The sequence below is a fragment of the Podarcis vaucheri genome, assembly GCF_965113315.1.
Source record: "Podarcis vaucheri genome assembly, chromosome: 3".
Lineage (NCBI taxonomy): Eukaryota > Metazoa > Chordata > Lepidosauria > Squamata > Lacertidae > Podarcis > Podarcis vaucheri.
The window spans coordinates 88,344,615-88,364,763 of NC_138761.1; the positions used below are offsets into that span (position 1 = coordinate 88,344,615).

The 20,149-nt window shown below is 40.2% G+C and overlaps 1 protein-coding gene across 6 annotated transcripts in view; it reads right to left on the reverse strand.

The window, feature by feature from the left end:
• COL19A1 (collagen type XIX alpha 1 chain) overlaps positions 1 to 20,149 on the reverse strand; it is a 190,163-nt gene that overhangs the window by 47,987 nt on the left and 122,027 nt on the right. For all 6 annotated transcript variants that reach the window (XM_082218263.1, XM_082218259.1, XM_082218261.1 and 3 more), the window contains exons 17-18: positions 17,948 to 18,001; positions 2,327 to 2,380 (exon numbers count right to left, since the gene is read on the reverse strand). In XM_082218263.1, the coding sequence (XP_082074389.1) occupies positions 2,327 to 2,380; positions 17,948 to 18,001 (108 nt within the window). The remainder of the gene's footprint in view (positions 1 to 2,326; positions 2,381 to 17,947; positions 18,002 to 20,149) is intronic.

Here is a 20,149-nt window from a genome sequence, read left to right on the forward strand (position 1 = left end):
GTGGTTGTCAGGAGAAAGAATGGAACAAAGCATTTGCAGATACCTAGTTATGATGTAGGTGGGAACCTTTAGAGTTCCCTTTCTGTGACTAGGAATACATTCAGCTTTGGAATACAGGAATACATTCAGCAAATTGTAGTGTAGAACAGGAGCCCATTTAGCCATGCAGCTATGTAAGAATGAATCTTAGCTTAGTAATTGCAAGTTTATTGTTGGATCTTGGAAAACTTGCTAAAATCAACGGAACAGATCTGCCAACCAATCATGTACACTTATAAAAATCTGAACATTGTTTGAATATTGCATGAATCCCTTTACCATACAGAGATTTAAATACATTACACATACACCTCTTTATCTTGGCTTTTGACACTTGAGATGTACATTTTTAGGACCCATCCTATTTCTGTGTTTGTAAGTTGTTTTAAATTGGGGCCTTAGGGGGAAGGGGGAATAAATAATAGTAATATGCATTGTACACATAGGAATTAATTTATTCTTAGGCTCAATGATGGGAAATTTATTGGCCACATAACATAATTTCAAGAGAATGGTGATGTTTATGTCAAACATATGAAGACCAATCACTCATTTTAATAGTTCCTTAACATCCAGAAAGGACAATTTGTTCTCCTAAATACTGCTAATGTGATATACTGCTCTGAAAATTCATCACCAGGCTTGCAGGATCAGCCCTGCTGTGAGTTGAATCTCTGGTTCCAGAGAGTCTAAGTATCTAAATCTGAGGTTTAGATTGGTAAGTCATCTTCCATCATCCCATATACTAAACTTAGCACTCCTTTTCAAGCAAGTTGCTTGCTTGGAAATAAGTCATTAAATGCTTTGCCCTGGGCAGCAGAAATGAGGAGTTTGCTGATGCACTGTAAGAGGATTTAAAAGATGATTAATTTCTTGAAGGCAAAACAGCTGGCCCATGTTTGGCCAGAAGATATTAATTGGGAAACATGAGATGACTTAAGAATTTGTAGAGCCTCATGGTAGTGAGAAACATGAATCTTGCAGACAGATGTATATCAAACCCTGAGGACCTCCACTGTGGCTCATGTCACCTGCCACAAAGTTAATCTTAAATAATGTGAAATTAGATGGCTACTAAAACTGATGCCAAGTACACCATGAAAGATTACAAGAAACAAAATATTCGGGGTGGGAGAATATCTCAATGTAATTAGTTGCTCCATGCCAAAGAATGGATTAGGAGACATATGCAGAAAGCAGCATTTCAAATTACTCAAACCCAGTGGGGTTCTAGACAGTAAATGCTACAGCACAATAAATATGTATACTGAAGGCTGCAATCTCGTGTGAACTTTCTTAGGAGTTAAGTCCCATTGATCTGAATGGGCCTGCTTCTGAGTAGGCAAGCTTAGAATTTAGGGAAATGCATTTTGTAGTGGCACTGAATTTACTGGATCCAATAGTTTGAAGAGAAGAAGAGTAGAAGAGTTCGGATTTGATATCCTGCTTTATCACTACCCAAAGTAGTCTCAAAGCAGCTAACATTCTCCTTTCCCTTCCTCCCCCACAACAAACACTCTGTGAGGTGAGTGAGACTGAGAGACTTCAAAGAAGTGTGACTAGCCCAAGGTCACCCAGCAGCTGCATGTGGAGGAGCGGGGAATTGAACCCGGTTCACCAGATTACGAGTCTACCGCTCTTAACCACTACACCACACTGGCTCTATATATCAAGGCTATATATAAAACGCAGGGCTGTCATCTTGTGCAACTGATAACCCAGATCCAATTTTTCCATGGGCACATTGGTGCAAGAGTGTCCACAGAGGAGTGCTTTAGATTTTCTACCTCTGATTCCTCAACTAATGTTTACCATACACACTAGAGGGCAGTCTTTGATGGGATGTGTCTACATGGTATGAACATGCCCCCTCCCCTCAATTACTAAGTACCCAACCTTTTTTCCCAATTTGGGAATGTGTAAAACAAAATCCCCAGGAACTCTGCAAGAATGTTACCAACATGTTTCACAATGGGCAAAAACAAAGGGCTGTGCATTTGGGGTCAGCTGGTAGGATGGGAAAATACACGAAAAATTAATCTGTAACCATGAAGGAGATTCTTGCAGAAGATACCCTTGACCTGTAACTAGAAAGGTTGAGAATGTCCAATTGTATGCTTGCTTTCCTCCCTCCCAGATGATGGCTTTCTAAACAACCCATTATGTAACCCAGACATTTAGCAAATATTTAAAATCTTGGGGAAAGTTGTCAAATGATACATGAAATTAGAAGTTGTGCAAGCACATATATCTTCCATAACGTCCCATGTAAAATAATTGCCCATACCTGGTAAAATGGACCTTTAAAGGAATCTTGAAGCGCTAACGCACCTGGAGGACCCTAGAAAGAGAAAACAGTTCATTGTGTCTGGTCAATATAATATTTCCGGCTCGACAAAATAGTGTGATAGGCATTATTCATTTATTTTAACTGAACTGAAAGTATCTCCACACAACTGGAGATTATATATATCTTATATGAAAAATTGTCACAGGCCAGCATAAAAAAATATGGAATCTTGCCGTTTGTCCTTGTGCAGGGGCCATGCTAATAATCTTCTCTGTATCATTCAATTTTAGTATGAGTGCTGCCAAAACAAGCCCAGTATCTATCTATGAAATAAAAAACCTGTTCTTATCCAAAGCAGATGAAATTTGAAAGACATTTGATTACTGTCTAAGGTCAACAAAAATATAATTAACATTAATCTTAGTCTGAATCACTTTTGTCAGGCTCCATAAACATAAAATGTTCAGGCTTAACAACTTTAAGGTGTATAATGCTACATTAGAAAGGGAGTGGTGGCAAACTTCCTACAACTTCTATAAGACATATCAAATCCCCAAACTTTCTACTCCTGGTAACACACAATATTTATTTGGCAGTTAAATGCCTTACACGGTCAGATCAATAGTCCATCTACCCCAATACTGTACTATTTTGACTGGCACTAGCTCTTAAAGCTGGGATTGAACCTTGGACTTTATATATGCAGAGCATGTGCTCTACCACTAAGCTGAGGCCATTCCCCTTAATGTGATAATGCTACAACAGAACCACAGTTCAAGTGAAAGTATGTTGATGATACAGTATACTGTAATGGTGTCTGTCTCTGTGTGTGTTTACTGCTGTTTTTAGTATTTTAAATGTTATTTCAAATGTTATGGTCTGACTTGGCACCTCAAACTTTTTTTTTTATGAAAAGACAATGTATAAATGTTTTAAATAAATATACAACTTACAGCAAACCATTGTGCATTTTTGAACTACAGTCTGTCTAGAGAAGCTGTCAAGGTTGGAAAGCAGAGCAACAATCCAACTAAAAGGATTGGGAAAACATTCAGTATTAGAATTATCCTTCCCTCCACCTGCCTTATCACAGAGCAAGACGATTTTCCAGGTTAAGAGGACTGTCAAATTCACAAAAAAGAAGCGGACCATCAAGGGAATTGAAGCTAGTCTCAGCGCAGTTCATAAATTTCAGCAGAGGACCACCCCGAGAGAGCTATCCTACTACAGAAGCTTCCACACTTTGAAAAGGTCTAATCAGGGCATGCCGAACAGGATCAATCATAGCTGCGGCCATCAAGGCCCAGAATTACAAAATGATAAATATTTATAACTATGCAAATATATAGACTTTTTAAGGACCAAAGAGAAATAAAACAAATAAGCCTTGCAAAGCAATTTTAAAGCAGCTACTATGTAAGAGACAGAGAAAGAGAAATACAACTCAGGAAAAAAACCAAGGGACGCTATCATTCTGTTGTTGTTTATATTGGCCTTAAGCCAGATGATTTTTAAATATCTCTGATATTTTATAATGCTCTTGTCAGAGGATGGAATACAATTGATGTCACTCCACTGAAAGAAGGCATCTGTCAACAGAACAGGGAGGGCGATAATTTTGGGCAATTTAATTTCCTTCTTGCAGCCTTCAAATGCATGCACATATCTTATATGTTCAAAAGGGTCTCCCAATCCTCCAGAGCAGATTCTGGAGGGAGGGAGGGGGTTGCAGGGCAGAGGAAGAATAACCAAACATTATCTGCCTTTCCATTTCACCAACCGATGCTTTCTGTTAGAGGACTGACATCAATTAGGATTCCACTCAGTGTTTTCAGTTCACAGTCCTTTGTAAGCACCATATCATTAATGCCCACAGCACTCTTAAAAAGATAAGCGGGTGCATTATAAACACAGAGAGATTATGATCTTCAGTGTCAAGAACTTGGGTCCCTGAACCAAAGGGAATGGGAAGTCAGCCTCGACCAAGAAAGGAGGTTTTACACCAACACTTAGGGGTAAAACCAGAGCTAAGTGGTCCTTGCTTTGCATGCAGAAGTTATCTGATTCAATCGCTGGTATCTCTAGTTAAAAAGGATCAGGGAGCAGACGAGGGGAAAGACCTGCCTGGGAGTTTGAGAAGTATGTTACAATTATAATGCTTTACTTTTAGACAACATACTATTTAAGCAATGGGTCTATTTATAAACGTTAGCCATATCCACAAGTTCAAAGTCTACCTATGTTCTAGCATCACAACAAGAAAAATAACCCAAGACTGGTCCATGCTAATGAAACAGGGAATCTATGCAAGCTCCCACTGAATATATTTGTATTATAATTTTTATTACCATTAGCCATACAAAAATTCAGAAGTAATAGAATAAGTAAATAAACAATTTCATAATTTCATAACTAGTTAATTGGGCCTTTAGAGATTAACACTGTGCCCTTTGGAATGGTAAAATATGTTTGTTGACTTTCCTTCACACAAATACTTATTTCATTAGTCTTTCAGCAACACAGTGCATAGCTGAGTCAGCATTCCAATCAAAAACTCCTAGTTTTACATCTGCAGTTCTAGCTACTGATTAATTCCAGTGATACCTTTGCTTTATGTATATAAAAGGGGGGGGGGTATCAGGCACAATAAACTATTGGATTGGAAAGGCAAATGAACTGGTTATCTTCCTTGAAGAAAATAGCTGATAACCCGAAAGTATATCTTTGTTTTAATTATATAACTTTTTCCTAACAATGCATTCTATATGGATTTGAGTAACATAATGTATTAAAATGTTGCTTTAGATTAATAACATGAGATATGAAGAAGATCTGCAGAAGGGACATGGAAAAGAGTTAAGAGCCTCGGACAGAAGGGCACCAGGTTGATTGACCATATAGAATTGATAGAAAGGACTGACAGAATCCGAGACCAGGGAGAAGAGACGGTGGAAGAAGATTGGGAAAAAAGTTTTAAAAAAATATATTTAGAGATATGTTGCAAAATTAATGAGTGTTAGAAAAATGTTGGAATGAAATTATATGGCTTTAGTAGAAATGTTATAAGGAGTTAAGTATAAATAAGTTTTAGGGTTTTAATGGTAAGATAAGGTTAAAATAAATTAAGATAATTAAATGACAGAAAACATTGAAAGATGGAAAGGATTTGCTGAAATAATGAATAAGTAGAACACAAAAAGGGAGGTGTGAGGAGGTCGATGAAACAAGTTAATGAAAGATAAAGATATGGAAATATTGGATGTGTTTTTAATTGTTTTTGCTTTTGCTTTTGTTTTGATGTATTGTGTCTTTTGCTTTTTTATATGTATTGTAATGTGTTGATTTGTATTGTTTATTTTTTATTTATTTCTTTAATTCTTAAACTTTTAATAAATATAATTTTTTTAAAAAATATAGATTAATAACATGAGGTTACCGGATATGATCAAAATAACTATTCTTGTCCTACCAAGGCAACCCCACAAAAGTATACATTTTAAAAGTAGTGATCAATTTTTTACTTTTTCAGAAATAATTCTACTATTCACATTCAAAGAGAAAGCAGGGATCTGTTAGCATATCAGAGAAATGAATCTTTCTTTGCCTTTTAGCTGAAAATTCAGAATAAAAAGGTGGCCTGTATGATAAGGTTTCTAATATCCAACAATGAAATCCTAAACACATTTGCCTGGGAGTAAGCCCAATTGAATACAGTGGAAGTTACTAGCAAGTAAACCCAAATAAGATTAAACTGTGAGTCTTCTAATACCAGTATCATTGCTTTTCACAGTACACCAAGCTCATAAGCAAGAGATCATCTAAAGAATGAGAATTGGGATAATTTGAAGAACAGTATGAAGAATATAGCACTAATACAGTGGTTTTGTTTTGTTTGTTGATGTCAGATGGCTATCCCGAGGATACATTTCCTAAGGGGGGCATAGATTGGCTCCCATATAATCAAGCTGTAAAGTGTCTTAACAAAGCTACAAATGAGGTAAATATGATATGTCAAGGGAGCATGATTTGCATTTTGACACTGAAGCTTTTTCCAGCAAGCTCCATCTGTTCCGTAAGAATGCACTGAATGGGCAAACATCACAAATACTCCACAAGGCAGAAACCCCTAGCTGTTCTTCCTTTGAATATTACATTTTAAACATAAGAGAGAAAAACCCAAGTAAGTGGAAGGGGCTAACCTAAAAGGCCATTTAACTGATGGAGGTACAGATATCTCATACAGGTAATGGCTTTTCTCAGAACAAAAGACAATGGAAGATGATGTGTTCATTTAGAACTCTCTATGGCAGGGGTGGCCAACTCCCAAGATTCTGCGATCTACTTTCTGAATTAAAATCTGGCAGTGATGTACCCCCATTTTTTTGGGTTCAGCTCAGAGTTTTTTTTAAGGGAGGCAAAGTTGTTGAGCTTCTGTGGGGGGAGCCAGTGATCTACCAGTGATCCACCTGTTGGACGTGCGTGCTCTATGGAACTTAGAGGCACAAGGCCACATTCAGGAAAAACAGGTTAGCAGAAGCAAGTCAGTTAACAATTATTTAGACACTGCTCTTTTCTGTCTAGATTATACAGAAGTGTAGAATTAGTTGTGAAGTACAGTGGTATCTTGGGTTACATACGCTTCAGGTTACAGACTCAGCTAACACAGAAATATTACCTCAGGTTAAGAACTTTGCTTCAGGATGAGAACAGAAATCGTGCTCTGGCGGTATAGCGGCAGCATGAGGCCCCATTAGCTAAAGTGGTGCTTCAAGTTAAGAACAGTTTCAGGTTAAGAGCGGACCTCCAGAACAAATCAAGTACTTAACCCGAGGTACCACTGTAAAGTCAAAGCTGCTGCAGCCATGGGTGAAGGACAGTTTGTGATTTACATGCACTTTACAAATTCACTCTTTTTTAATAGTTAACACAATAGTGGGGAGCACCTTGCACTTCACAGGTCCCCCTCTTCCTCTTTGGCTAAGGCAACATGACAAACCCAGACCAGCCTTTGCAGTCTAGCTATCAAGGATTACCTTAGATCAAACAGCACTTCAATTCTAAAACCTTGTCACGACAAAAGTGTTGCAACCAAAGCAAGACCATCTCCATATTTTTTTTAAATAGCTTTAGAGAGGGACAGAGAAAGAGCAAATCACAAGAGTGTGTGTAGAGAGAAGTAGTATTAAGAGCATGCAAAGGCATGACCTTTAAAACAAGGGTATAAACAGGAAAATGCATAGCTAGTTGAGGTTTGGAAACACCTGACTTTGCAGTTAAGCCGACAGTAAGACTGTATCACTGGGTGTCTTGTATGTCTAACCTATATGACTATAAAAACTGTTTGTAAACAGAAATCAGGGTTCAGCCTCTGATCACTTTCATGATCACTTGCTGTAACCTTTCCTGTTCAAGCAAGAAAAAAACCTTCTCGGGTGTCACTCGTCGTTGGTGGTGAGCAAAGGACTTGGCTGTGCAATGGACATCAAGTGAAATTTCTCCCACAGCATAAGGAATGAAGAAATTTGAAGGATTGTAATTCCCTATTAAAATATTATAATGCCTGCTTCTGCTACTTTCCCCAAATTTCATGATTCACTTCCTGCTTTTTTGCCCTGCAAGATAGTAAACAAACAAACAAACTGATCTTCGGCCTGTCTATTACAAAAGATCAAATAGTATAATTAGATTATCTATTCTGGTCTTAAAGGTAGGATTAGAAGAACGTTTGCATAAAATTAACATGCCACCGATCTTTCAGTTCCAGTAATAAACACCTGTGCAGTGCACTCTCAAAAAAATGATCTTCCCCCTCAAATACTGATGGCTTCCCAACTCCCATCAGCCTCTACCAGCATGGCCCAATGGTAAGGGATAGGAGTTGTAGTCCAGCCACATCTGGACTGCTACAGGTCTCTGGGCTACAAAGCTACACATCTGGAAGGCTGCATCTGGAGGGCTTCAGTCAAGATTGACTGAAAGCTTTGGAGATGCACCTCCAGGTATAGCAGCCTTTCTTGCAAGCACGCTTTCCACTCAGCTTCACAACTGGAAATATCAGTTATCCCTTCCTCCTCCCCTTGGCTGGCAGGCACAAAACTGTGAAGGGAGAGTCACTTCAGCAAGGGTACAATGTGGGACCTTAAGGGGAGGGGCTTAAGAATAACCTACTTAAGTATATTCCACTCCAAAGCCTAACTGCAATAGATGGTCAGATGGGTGAAGCTCATGGATTTGAGCCTTGTCTGAATGTATAGTGGGAAAGAAAAGCTCTATACCGTCTTTCCCTGAGAGTAAGACATCCCCCGAAAATAAGACCTACTTCCAGTTTTGCCTCTCGCTGTAATATAAGGCATCTCCCGAAGAGAAGACCTCCCCGATAATAAGGCCTCTCCTGAACATGAGGCCTCCCCGGAATATAAGGCCCCCGAAGCTACCGTAAGGCGTCTGACTCCACTGGACCGTAACGGCGAGCGCCGCTGCGCAGCTCAGTGATTGGCCGCAGCGCAGCCGGAGCTGTTCAGGCAGTGCGAGGTCTCTTTAAATCAGAGAGCTGCCTGCTGCTCACTCTGCCCTGACAGAGTCTGGCTGACTCACAATTAGACATATGTGTACCATATTCTTCTTCATGGAAACATAAGACATCCCCTGAAAATAAGACCTAGCACATGTTTGGGAGCAAAAATTAATATAAGACACTGTCTTCTTTTCGGGGAAACAGGGTATGTACATGTATATACTTCTTTATTTCAATCTACTTATTGAAGATGTAAATCTCAACAGCACCCCCTTCAAAAAAGTTTAAACATCACAAGGTTACCTGTCATTCAAAAAGACCTCTCCCTTGAATAATAATTTAGCACATTCTGCTCCTTTGAATATTTTTCAGACTTACCACATACCAATGAAATATTAATTTAAAACTAAGTTTTGATACGTGTATAGAATAGTGGGGTGAAGGGTCCAGACTATGTTAGTTGCACTTTGATCTCTGCTTTCTAGCAGTGGTGGAATTGTTGTATTGATCCATGGGGCCCCAGAACACTATACATTAATCAATGTTATTTACAGGAAACAGGCAGTATTGGTGGCATAATGGTAGAAGAGAATTTTTGACATTTCTTCACAGGACAAGAAAAGGAACATTAAAAGGCAGACAATTTATCTGCCCATCTGGAAAACACTTCTGGGTCATCACTTCCACCCACTCTATGCCTTCTTTGGTAAAGAGAGCCACCCACCCCCCAACTCCCTTTCCACCCCTCTAAATGCTTTGCGATGAAACACGGAGATCTTTTAACGCAGCCGCATCAAAGAGAAGCGGCTAAGAGCCACGGAAGCAGAATATTTGTGTTGAAAGGATGAAAGAGGCCACTCTGAACTTTTGCGGCTAAAGTGGGCCTTGAACCCAATTCTCCCCAAGCCCAAGTTTCTAGGCAGCACAACATGCTGGTTGCTCCCAACCCCCCCAACCCCCCCCCCAAATCAATGAGGGTTGTGCTGCAAAACTATGCACTTGCCTGCTAGGGAATATGATTAGGATCCACCTTATGTCTGTGACAAATGAAAATAAGCATGAGATTCTTGCTGAAGAGGCCACACAAGGTATCAGTAACAGCTGGCAGAAGCTCAACTGTCATCTGTGGGCAGCTATTCTAGCAGTGGGAGAGCTGAGAAGCAGAGCTCTCTCCACCGGCTCTGTTGTGACAAGCCAGCTCCATCAAGCCTCCTCTCCCTCAGCTGTCATGGGGGTGGGGTAGCCATTTCATCAGGCTATCTCAGTAGCAAAGATAGGAAGCAGGGTTCATTTACATCCACTTTGCTGGAGGCCCAGTTCCATCAGGCACGTCCTGCCTCTGAACTATGCCAGCTGGTCAGTTTAAGAACAACTGTCTAGAAATTGGTGCCGGAGTTCTGAGTTTTATTTTCCTCTTCCCTCCTTGTCCCCTTTCCCTTGTGTGCTGTATTCCCCCCCCCCCATTTGTTTGAATGCAAGCCTGCGGGGAGGGGGTGCCTTCTTTTGATTTCATGCAAGCTGCTTTGGGAGCCTTTGGGGATGAAGAATGGAGCAAAAATGCTCTAAATAAATAAAAATAAAAGGAAGAAACCTTGCCCTGCCAATGATGAAAAACTAATAAAATAGCAAACAATAGGGCCCAATATGGGTAAGGAATTCTTCTCTAATACACATGCAAATAGGAAGAAAAAAGCTCTGCAATACCCATACCCCCATGAACTGATCTTATAATGCCTCTGATATTCTGTTTACTATAATTAACTGAAACATTCATTCACTTCCAGAAACCCTGGAAGGATGACAATCTTTCCAGAAGCATTGGAAATGAGATTACCAAAGCAAACTACTAGCTACTTAAGATAGCTGTTGTGGTGGCACAAAAATGTATATCTTGACTTATGACAGGATATAACTATACAGAATTAATATACAGATGGGGGGAATGAAGGGCTTTTTGAACGGACTGCATAAGGTGCTGAAGAGAAAAATAAAGGCCAAATATTGAAGCTTTTTAGTGACAATAAACAAATTATGTTTTTTGAACACTTATTAAGGCTGCAATCCTACAAAACCGTCCCTGAGAATAAACCCTGTTGCACTCTGCAAACTTACTTTTCGGTAATCTTGCACAAGATTGTTCTTTTTTTAAAAAAATACTTTTACAGCACAATTTCACCAATGCATATTTTTAATGATGCATTTGGGTGGCATACAGCTAAGATGTAACAGAAGAGACCTACTGAAATTAATGGATCCAACTTGGCCATGTTTATTAATTGCAATAGGTTGAGTAAAACATAGTTGAATACCACTCAACTGCTTACATTTCAAAAGCTGCAATGAAAATTGGGCTCTAAATGAACATTTGGAAGGTAATTATGGTTGCTGTGCATAACAACAAAAGATACTTCCTTTACATAAGAAAACTAAAGCAATATCATGTGAATGGAAGATGTGTGATAAGGGAAATGATTGTAGCAGAATGTATACAGATATTCTGGAGAAATATATATTGTTGTATGTTTGAAACATGGTGATTTGCTCTGAAATGTGTATTATCAAGGGGAAAGACAATAACACGTATATCCTCTGGCAACTTCTGCTAAACAGGATCTCAGCAGAGTGGGAAAGGAAAAAAACATAATCCATGGATGGACAAACAGAAATCAGCAGCGACAAGGTTGCTTGCAAGTGTGGGAGTTGAGATGCTGGTCCACCATCTCTCATTTTCTTCTCACAATAAATTTTGTTTCTGACTAGGTCTCTAAAAAAAGATTATGAGTCATCTGAGCCCCCAGTAATTTCTCTAAACAAAGCCTACTTTTTTGTAAACTAATTAATCTTTTCTGCTCTAGCCTTCTGTGCCTTCGAATATCACCACCAGATTTGTGAGTCGAGGACCGCCACCCACTTAGAGATAAATAAGACACAAGGACACGTGTATTTTAGGTTAATGGGCTAAAGAAGGCCACAACTTTATTGGTTACAGCATGTGAGTGGTATTGGCATAGGCATCGGATCAAACAATCTATACATGACTCCACCCCGCTCAGCAGGGAGTCATTTGAAGGTTAACAACCAGTGGGAGGAGCTTGTTGATGCAAATACAACTGGAAGCTTCCTCTGATGTCACGGGGGGTCGTGCCATGGCCCTAGTCACCAGCAGGGCATCGGACAGGATCCACGACCACCGGATTTCTTTAATGGAATACCCAACAAGGGGAGGGGTAGGTAATGGCCACAACCTGCCCTCCAACACACGACACATATTCCAATGCCTAACCGCCACCCGAGCCAAAAAGGGCTCGCCGCCAAAAACACTCACTGCTGCAACCAATCCCTAATGCTTTTGATGATATTGGCCAACCACACATCATTTCCATGATTAGACAAATGAATGCCATTGGATCGAAACAGAGCCACCTCGCTGAACTTGATGTCAGCGTGCTTGATCATGTGGTCATTCATATAACACAATTTGCAAGCCACCACATGATTCAAGAGTTTCCTGGATTTGTCAATGGCCACAGGGCAATGACTGCCACACCAAACTCTCCTCTTCAGAAGGGAGGACCAAAACAAGGTTGACTCGGGAAACAGAGCAGCAAGTTCATCTTTATGTTCTTTATGTTCAATAACAAGTCCAAGCTCTTCCTGAATGCTAAGTCGTTTCCCCCCAGCTGAATGATCTGGATGTCGGGAAGACCAAACGATGCTGCTTTTCAGGGTGCAGAATGAGGGCACAGAGCTGCCGCGGCTGCTTGAATGCGGCTAAACCCCGCCCCCAAGCCAGCCCTATTGGCTGGCCTACGGGCGCAGCAGCCGGGTAAACTGATGCAGGGGGAACCGGCTCCCGCTCACAACTCCTCCCCTCTGTTAGGAGGAGAGGCTTTCCTCTCTCCATAATGCAGTCCACATCGTTGTGGGTCCACTTCGCTGTGATGGCAGGCTTTTAAATATTACAGCATGTTGGGTGGGAAACATTTATAGGGCTGTAAAATTTTATTCCCCTCTCCCCACTGCTCATCTGAAAACCAATAAAAAGATGCAATAGTGCAGCAACACTCTCTTATGAATTTGCAGGAAACCAGAGGGAGTGCTGTGAAAAGGTGCTCTAGTAAGCATGCAGGGGTGCCTATTTTCTGAAGGAATTATGTAATAAAAATGTGCCTTTCCAAAGCTTTTTGGAACAGTTCAAATATCTAACTACTCCAAAGAAATGTATCCTTTCACTTGCTCTTTGATTCTTATTTTGAGGGGCCAACTCTGAAGCTTTCTAAGTACTATAATGAACTGTTCAATGAAAAGCTTTCAGTGCTGTCTATGAGAATGTGGATACAGAATCACTAGAGGGAGCTGCTGTTCTATTTTTTAAAAAATGAACTTCTTGGGTATTTTTTCCAGCATGAAATACCACACACTAAACTGAACACTACTGAGATCCCTAGCAGTGAAATAATGGAACAATGCTCTAAAACAACACAAGTGAAAAAGAAATTGTATCTAAGAGTTTTGCGCCAAAAGGGAATGCCAATTCTTGTTCATAATTACTGATTTTTCAAAATAATAATAATTTTTTTTTAATACTCTAAGGTAAAAGAAAAAGAAATGTCAAAGAAGTAACATGATTCTTAACAGAAGCAATTAATATTCTTCATGACTTCTGTGGAATCTGGATTTGGTCCAGTGAGAATTAGAGTAATTTTAGACATCTCAAAGTAAGTAATAGCTCCCCTTAGTAAACTACCAATCTGCTCTGGTCCGATCACGTGGTGCCTGAAACTGCTTGCTCTTTGACAAACAAGAAAATAGCTCTGAAATCACTTGTGGAGGCGCAGAGCAGAGAAGTCACAGTGATCAAGGGGTTACAATAAAATAAAATAAAAAACAGATCACCTTAACATCAGAAAACAGCTCTGTGTGAAACTGAATTTGGATTTATCTATTACATTGTTACATTTATATCCTACCTTAACTCCAAGAACCTCAAGGAAGCATGGTTCTCTTCAAGTTTATCCGACCCTGTGAAGGTGGGCTTGGCTGAGAGGAAGTGATTGGCCCAAGGTCACCCAAGAGAACTTCACAGCTGAATGGAGACTGGAACCCTGGTCTCCCAGGTCTTCGTCTGACACTCAAACCACCACACTGCACTCGCTCTGCTCTCTCCATGTCCTCCCACATATGCTGCTGCAACCAAGATTTAATTTACTGCTAGCTGAATGCTTTCCATGCTACTTAAGTTCCATGTTTTTAACTATGGAACATTCCCACAGGGGGCAGTGATCACCCCCAACCTAGATAGCTTTAAAAGAGGGTGAGAAAAAATCATGAAGGAGAGGTCTATTGATGGCTATTAGCCATGATGCCCATGCTCTACCCTCCACCGCTGGAGGCTGCAATGCTTTTGAATACCAGTTACTGGAAACCACAGCAGGGAAGAGTGGTCTTGTGCTCGATCCTGATGTTGAGTTTCCCACAGGCATCTGGTTGGTCACTGTGGGAACAGTATGCAGGACTAGATGGGTCAATGGGCTGACCCATCAGGCTCTTCTTACGTTGGACCATTTGTGAAGATTTGTGATTGCTCCCATGGCCCCTTACACACAAAAACATTCATCTTCCTCAGTAAGATGTCATTTTCCCTACCCTTGCAGCAACCTGCTCTGACCCACCCCTGGGGGACCTAGACAGACCTACATCCAGAAATCTGTGCTTTGTCAGTGTATCAGAAAGAATACAGAGAAGTCATTACACCGTATAGCAGAAGTGAAAGCTGAAAATTAATGGCAGCAGGGGGGGAGGCAGTATGTGTGTGGAGAATGGGGTGGTTGGTGTGTGGAGAACGGGCGGAGAACCGTGTATGGTTATTAATCATGCACATTATTCTTTCATCCATATTTACCTGCTGACTCTAACCCACACATTACTGGCCTCTTTCAAACATATCCTCATTTCATTCCCCTCGCCCCCAATCTTTGCTCATTGAATGCTGCTTTGCTGTTTTGCAAAGCTCTCAGTCTAATGAAGCACCTTTTATTTAAAAATCTAAATGAACCCCCGCTTACTTCTGAATGGTTTCGCGCCAAAAGCATTCGGAAAAGTAGCAGAAGAGCTTCAATGACAAATGCACAGAGGCATTTGAGCCACAAACAGAAGTTGTGATGCCAAAACATTCCTATCAGATCAGCTGACATGAAGGCAGCAGTCTAAAGAATCATGAATATTATCAGTCTGAAGGAGAAGGTGAGAAGAATGAAAATGAAAGCAAAATGTCAAGGGTAATCAGACAGTTATGTACAGTATATGCCTCACCCATCAATTAGAAGAAAGTTTAGAGATGTGTGTGGTCAATGGTTTTTACCTTTATCACTTTTCACAATTTTAGCATCTAATATGAAAATCATTTAAAATGTCCCTGTGTTATATGGATTAAACTTTAGATGCTGTTTTTCCCTAGAATTAAAAAACAACAACCCAGTACATATTTAATACAAGAAGACCAAGTGTTACAGCATTTGTAATACAAAAAGAGCTGTTATTATATATGTAATCATTTTTTAAAAAATCTCTGTAAGGTTTGCTACCAGTTGACTACCTAAAACAGCATTAACTCAAACTCAGAACATTTCCAAATCAGCTTTGTACTTTTTAATATATTGAATATACCTTAATCTGCCAGTGTATTCCCATTTCACTAGAATTTTTTTCTTCACAGATTTTGCCTTTAAGTTATAACTGTATTCCTGGAATAGTCTCCATGTGTCTATGTCAAGGAGAATTATTACCCTCTTGTTTTTCCAGGTGATGAATGGGGGCACTGTTTGGGTCACTATCTCAGTTTTCCTTTCCTGAGATATATTGTTATGTTGTTTGTTCTTTTTGTCTTTAGTTAAGTGAAGGCACTGTGTATTCCCATTTATTCACCCTTTCCTTCACAGCTGTAATTTTTTACTGTCTCCAGCAACACTTTTGTTGCAAAACAGACAAGATTCCCTGTAGCTCTAAAGGAGATGCACTGTAGAATATGTATTTCTGTCCATCATGTTCCACAGCCAAGAGTAAAAACTGATCAGACAGTAACATCTGACATACAGAATTACAAGCCTCCTGACATCACTCCTCTGGGTACGTAAAGTGGGTCCCATTTAGGGACGTTCTGAGCACCAAATTCTCACATACGCAAGGCATCACAAATTCTGGTTGTCCCCCCCTTTCTCCCTTGCATGGGCATCTAGCACACCAGGCAATTACAGGGGAAGGGAGTTCTTGTTAGGATCGTCCTACTCTCGTGTAGGACCCTGGCAGAGACACATGCCTGACTGGCATGTTCTTTCCCTCCTGGTCTGTCATTTGGGAGCTTCAAAAGCTTTCTTCAGCCCGAACATCACAGCGACTAATACCAAAAGCATCAGCACACTTATGATCCTGCAGAGTATTGGCAGTTCGCGTAACAGACTCAATAGCTCATCATTTTGGCTAATCTCCTTTATTTACATATAATACACTCGGAGCATTCTGCCTTAGCTCCTTCCTCTTTCTCATCAGACAGCAAAGAGAGAAAGAACAAAGGACAATATTCCCACAGCAATACCAAAACATCCTGTCTCCGTCACTTCCCACACTCTGGAATGAAAACATACACCGTCATGTGATAGACAACAATCCCATGACTGCAAACACGGAGCAGGAATCCTAACAGTTCTCAGTGCACACCCAAACCCCAGTCCACTCTGCCCCTGCTGCCCAGCCAAAGAATGCAAAGTTCAAAGTCATAGGTGTTTGGGTCACCATGTATGCCAGTGCATGCATGCTAAGTAGTGTGGTAGTGGGGAACAGAATTCTGTCATTCCTCATGTGAAGCCCCCCCCCCCCCGGTATGTGGCCATTGCATCCACATGAGTATAAACAACACATTAATTCTAAATGCAGAATCTCTGCAAAAACAATAGGAGTTGTAGCATGAACTCCATTACTTTCTATCACTATATTTATTTAAAAGATAAAAACCTACCAGAAAAGAAGAAGATTCACAAAAGAATATCAACACCTTCTTTTTTTAAAAAAAAAAAAAAACAACAACCAGTAATTTTTTGTGAAATATAAATCCATCTACTAAAAAAGATACATCTAGCCGTTGGTACATTCCATGTGTTTGTGTGCTTTCAAAGAACATAGAATCAAGGTGGTATGGGTGTGTGTGTGTGTGTGTGTGTGTGTGTGTGAAATAGAGGTTTCCATTAAAATATTAATGCAAAATGCCATCCTTCCAGAGGCTGCATCCATTCCATGATTTGAGGAATTTCCTTGAGAGGCAGATATGTGAGCAAGCTCACATTCCAAACCATGCAAATCTAGCAACGAAGGAAACAATCCCCAAATGCTTAGATCTGAATTAAAGACTCTAGTGATGCGTTATTGCAATTCCTTTCATACAGTTTATGTATTTCTTAATCTTCTCTAATTCTTCAGCAAACTCATTTGATCTACAGTTGAATGCTCTTTCCAGCATTGGTTATAATCCTTTCCACCATTCGGACTATTGGGAAGCTCACCGTGCAGCCCTTCATCTTTTGCAATTACGCCTCTGAGACAGAAATTATCCCATCTTAAGCACACAGCATCATCAGTTTGGGTAAACTAAATTAGCAATATCCCTCAGATAATGTACACATAGCCGGCTTCTTGAATTACTAACCAATTTCTTCACATTTCCACTGGAGCTTCAGAAGTTATGTTCCTTTCCTATTAGTCCCTTACTCCATTCCTCTACAAGCGTCTGCAAAATATTTTATTTGCCTTGTGGCTCAATTGCACCGTATCTGCTTTGCATACAGAAGGTTCCTGGTTCAGTCCCCAATACCACCAGGTATAGCTGGGAATGTTCCCTGTCTGAAATCCTAGACAGACTCTGCAGTCAATGCTCAGCTTTAGGGACTAATGGTTTGTCTCACTATAAGGCAGCTTCCAACACTCCTATGCTTTTTTTTCTGTGCAGTTGTAAAGGTTAGATACTGCGGAGAAAATGATGTGTTCTTTTAAAGCTACCGTTGGATGATCTGCTACAAATTCTTGACTGAACTTAGCATCACACAGCAGTTACTCACAGGCGGTCCTGGTAGCCCTGCCTTTCCGGGGAGTCCTGGCTTTCCTCGTCGTCCCTGGATATAAAGAAACAAAGAAACAGATAATTACTAGAAGAATAAATGAGCGTTAGGGAGAAGGGCTTGTTAAGGATAAAGCGGTCTCATTTATTTAAGAAGCAAGAATGTCTGCAGAAATTATTACAGGAAAGATTCAAACCTGACCCTGTGATACAACTTTAGCTTCTAGACTGCTAACGAAATCTTATACTGCTGTAGCTAAAACACTCTCCTATCCTTCTTGAAGGGAAAGCTGAATAATACCCAAATACCTACCCCAACCCCTTTTACACTGTTGATGGTTTTTATTCCTGCAAACAGGACCCAAACTGGTCTTATTCTCATCTGTAAGAAAAAAGGCTAACTCATTATCTGCCTCCCTACTCAGCTTTCCTAGGAGACTGGAAAAACCAGGACAGCATCAAAAGTGGTTAAATTTCAGTGTCACTTTTGGTGTTGTTGTTTTTTGTTTTTTATGTGGTGCTGCAAAGGTAAAGGTAAAAAGGTAAAGGACCCCTGGATGGCAAAATCCAGTCAAAGGTGACTGTGGGGTGTGGCGCTCATCTTGCTTTTCAGGCCAAGGTACCTGATGTTTGTCCATAGACAGCTTTCTCGGTCATGTGGTCAGCATGACTAAACCGCTTCTGGTGCAATGGGACACTGACAAGTGCCAGGGTGCACAGAAACGCTGTTTATCTTCCCACCACAGCGATACCTATTTATATACTTGCACTAGTGTGCTTTCGAACTGCTAGGTTGGCAGAAGCTGGGACCAAGTGACAGGAGCTCACCCTGTCGTGCGGAATTGAACCGCCACCCTTCTGATTGGCAAGTCCAAGAGGCTCAGTGGTTTAGACCACAGTACCACCTATCTCCTTTTTGGTGTTGCAAAAGGCAGTGTTCACTTATTCAGAAAGAATAACCCTGGAAATAAGTTGTTTGTTTCCATGTCACGATGTTCAGTTCACTTAGCAATCACTAACTGGCAAGGGAAGTCGGTGTGACCAGTGACTCTAAATTGGCTATGTTTGCCCTCAGTGACATCAGCACAGAACCACAGCTGATTGGCTATGTAGTATTGTGACATCCCAAATGCCTTGAATTGCTGGAGGAAAGAGATCTAATCAGGGGGCAGAAAGGGGTGAATGATATCAGTACAGCAGATAGGTGAAACAATGGCAGTTAATAGATATGAAAATTCACACATTCAATGAACTTTTTGGAAAATATTTCAGAAAGTTGTACTTTCTGAAGTTGTACTTCAGTGGCCCTACTATTCAAGAAAAGTTATAAATATCACTTTTTAAGCCCTTTAAAAGTGCAACTGCATGTATAAGAGAGCTGATATGGGGTACTTATGTCTGTTGCCACTCTAGTAAACAAGCATTTCCTTGAACTTATGCTGGAAACAGTGGCAAAGCATAAGACTGTAAGGCAGAAAGAAGCCACGCAACTTACAATTGAAACAATGAGCTTTAACAGCTTTCAGACAATTATTAGAAACAAAAGGGAAAATTCGCTTCAACATATTTTTAACTTGCATTCATTTTACAGGTTATGGTTCAGGGATAAAAGCATTTTGATACGGCGTTAACATTCAGCGAGTCCAGAACTGCAATATAATTCAGACATATACAATAGGCTGTGTTTAACACATTTACAAATGTCCTCCCCTCCATTTTCTAGACTGATTTTCAGCTATGTTGTAAGTGAACTGAATTATGTGCTTCCTACTTATTGATCTCCATTACTTAAGTCATCTGTCACCTGCTAAGAGTCACAGCCAGCTAAACCTTGATTCCAAGAGCTAAGCAATTCTATGGGAATCCAAGACCGGAAAACAGTAGATTAACATTTTTCAGCAGCCATGTGTCTCCTGGTATCACTTTTAAGTTCATGCGTTTCACATATGGCCGTGCATTTTTAGGTCAATATGCTATCTGTTAACTTAGCTTTTCATTAATAGCTTTTAAAGCTTTTTGTTTGACTGTTTCCAGAGATGTGAGCTTGGTTTTTTTTAAGGTTAAGACGATGAAGATACAAAAATGATTTTTTTAAAATAAAAAAAACTCCTCAGTAGTTTTATTTCCTTCTGAAACCTTGTAGCTGTATCAATTTATAAGTTGTTTACATTGGCTTGGATCTACATAGAGTTCCCCTATGTAG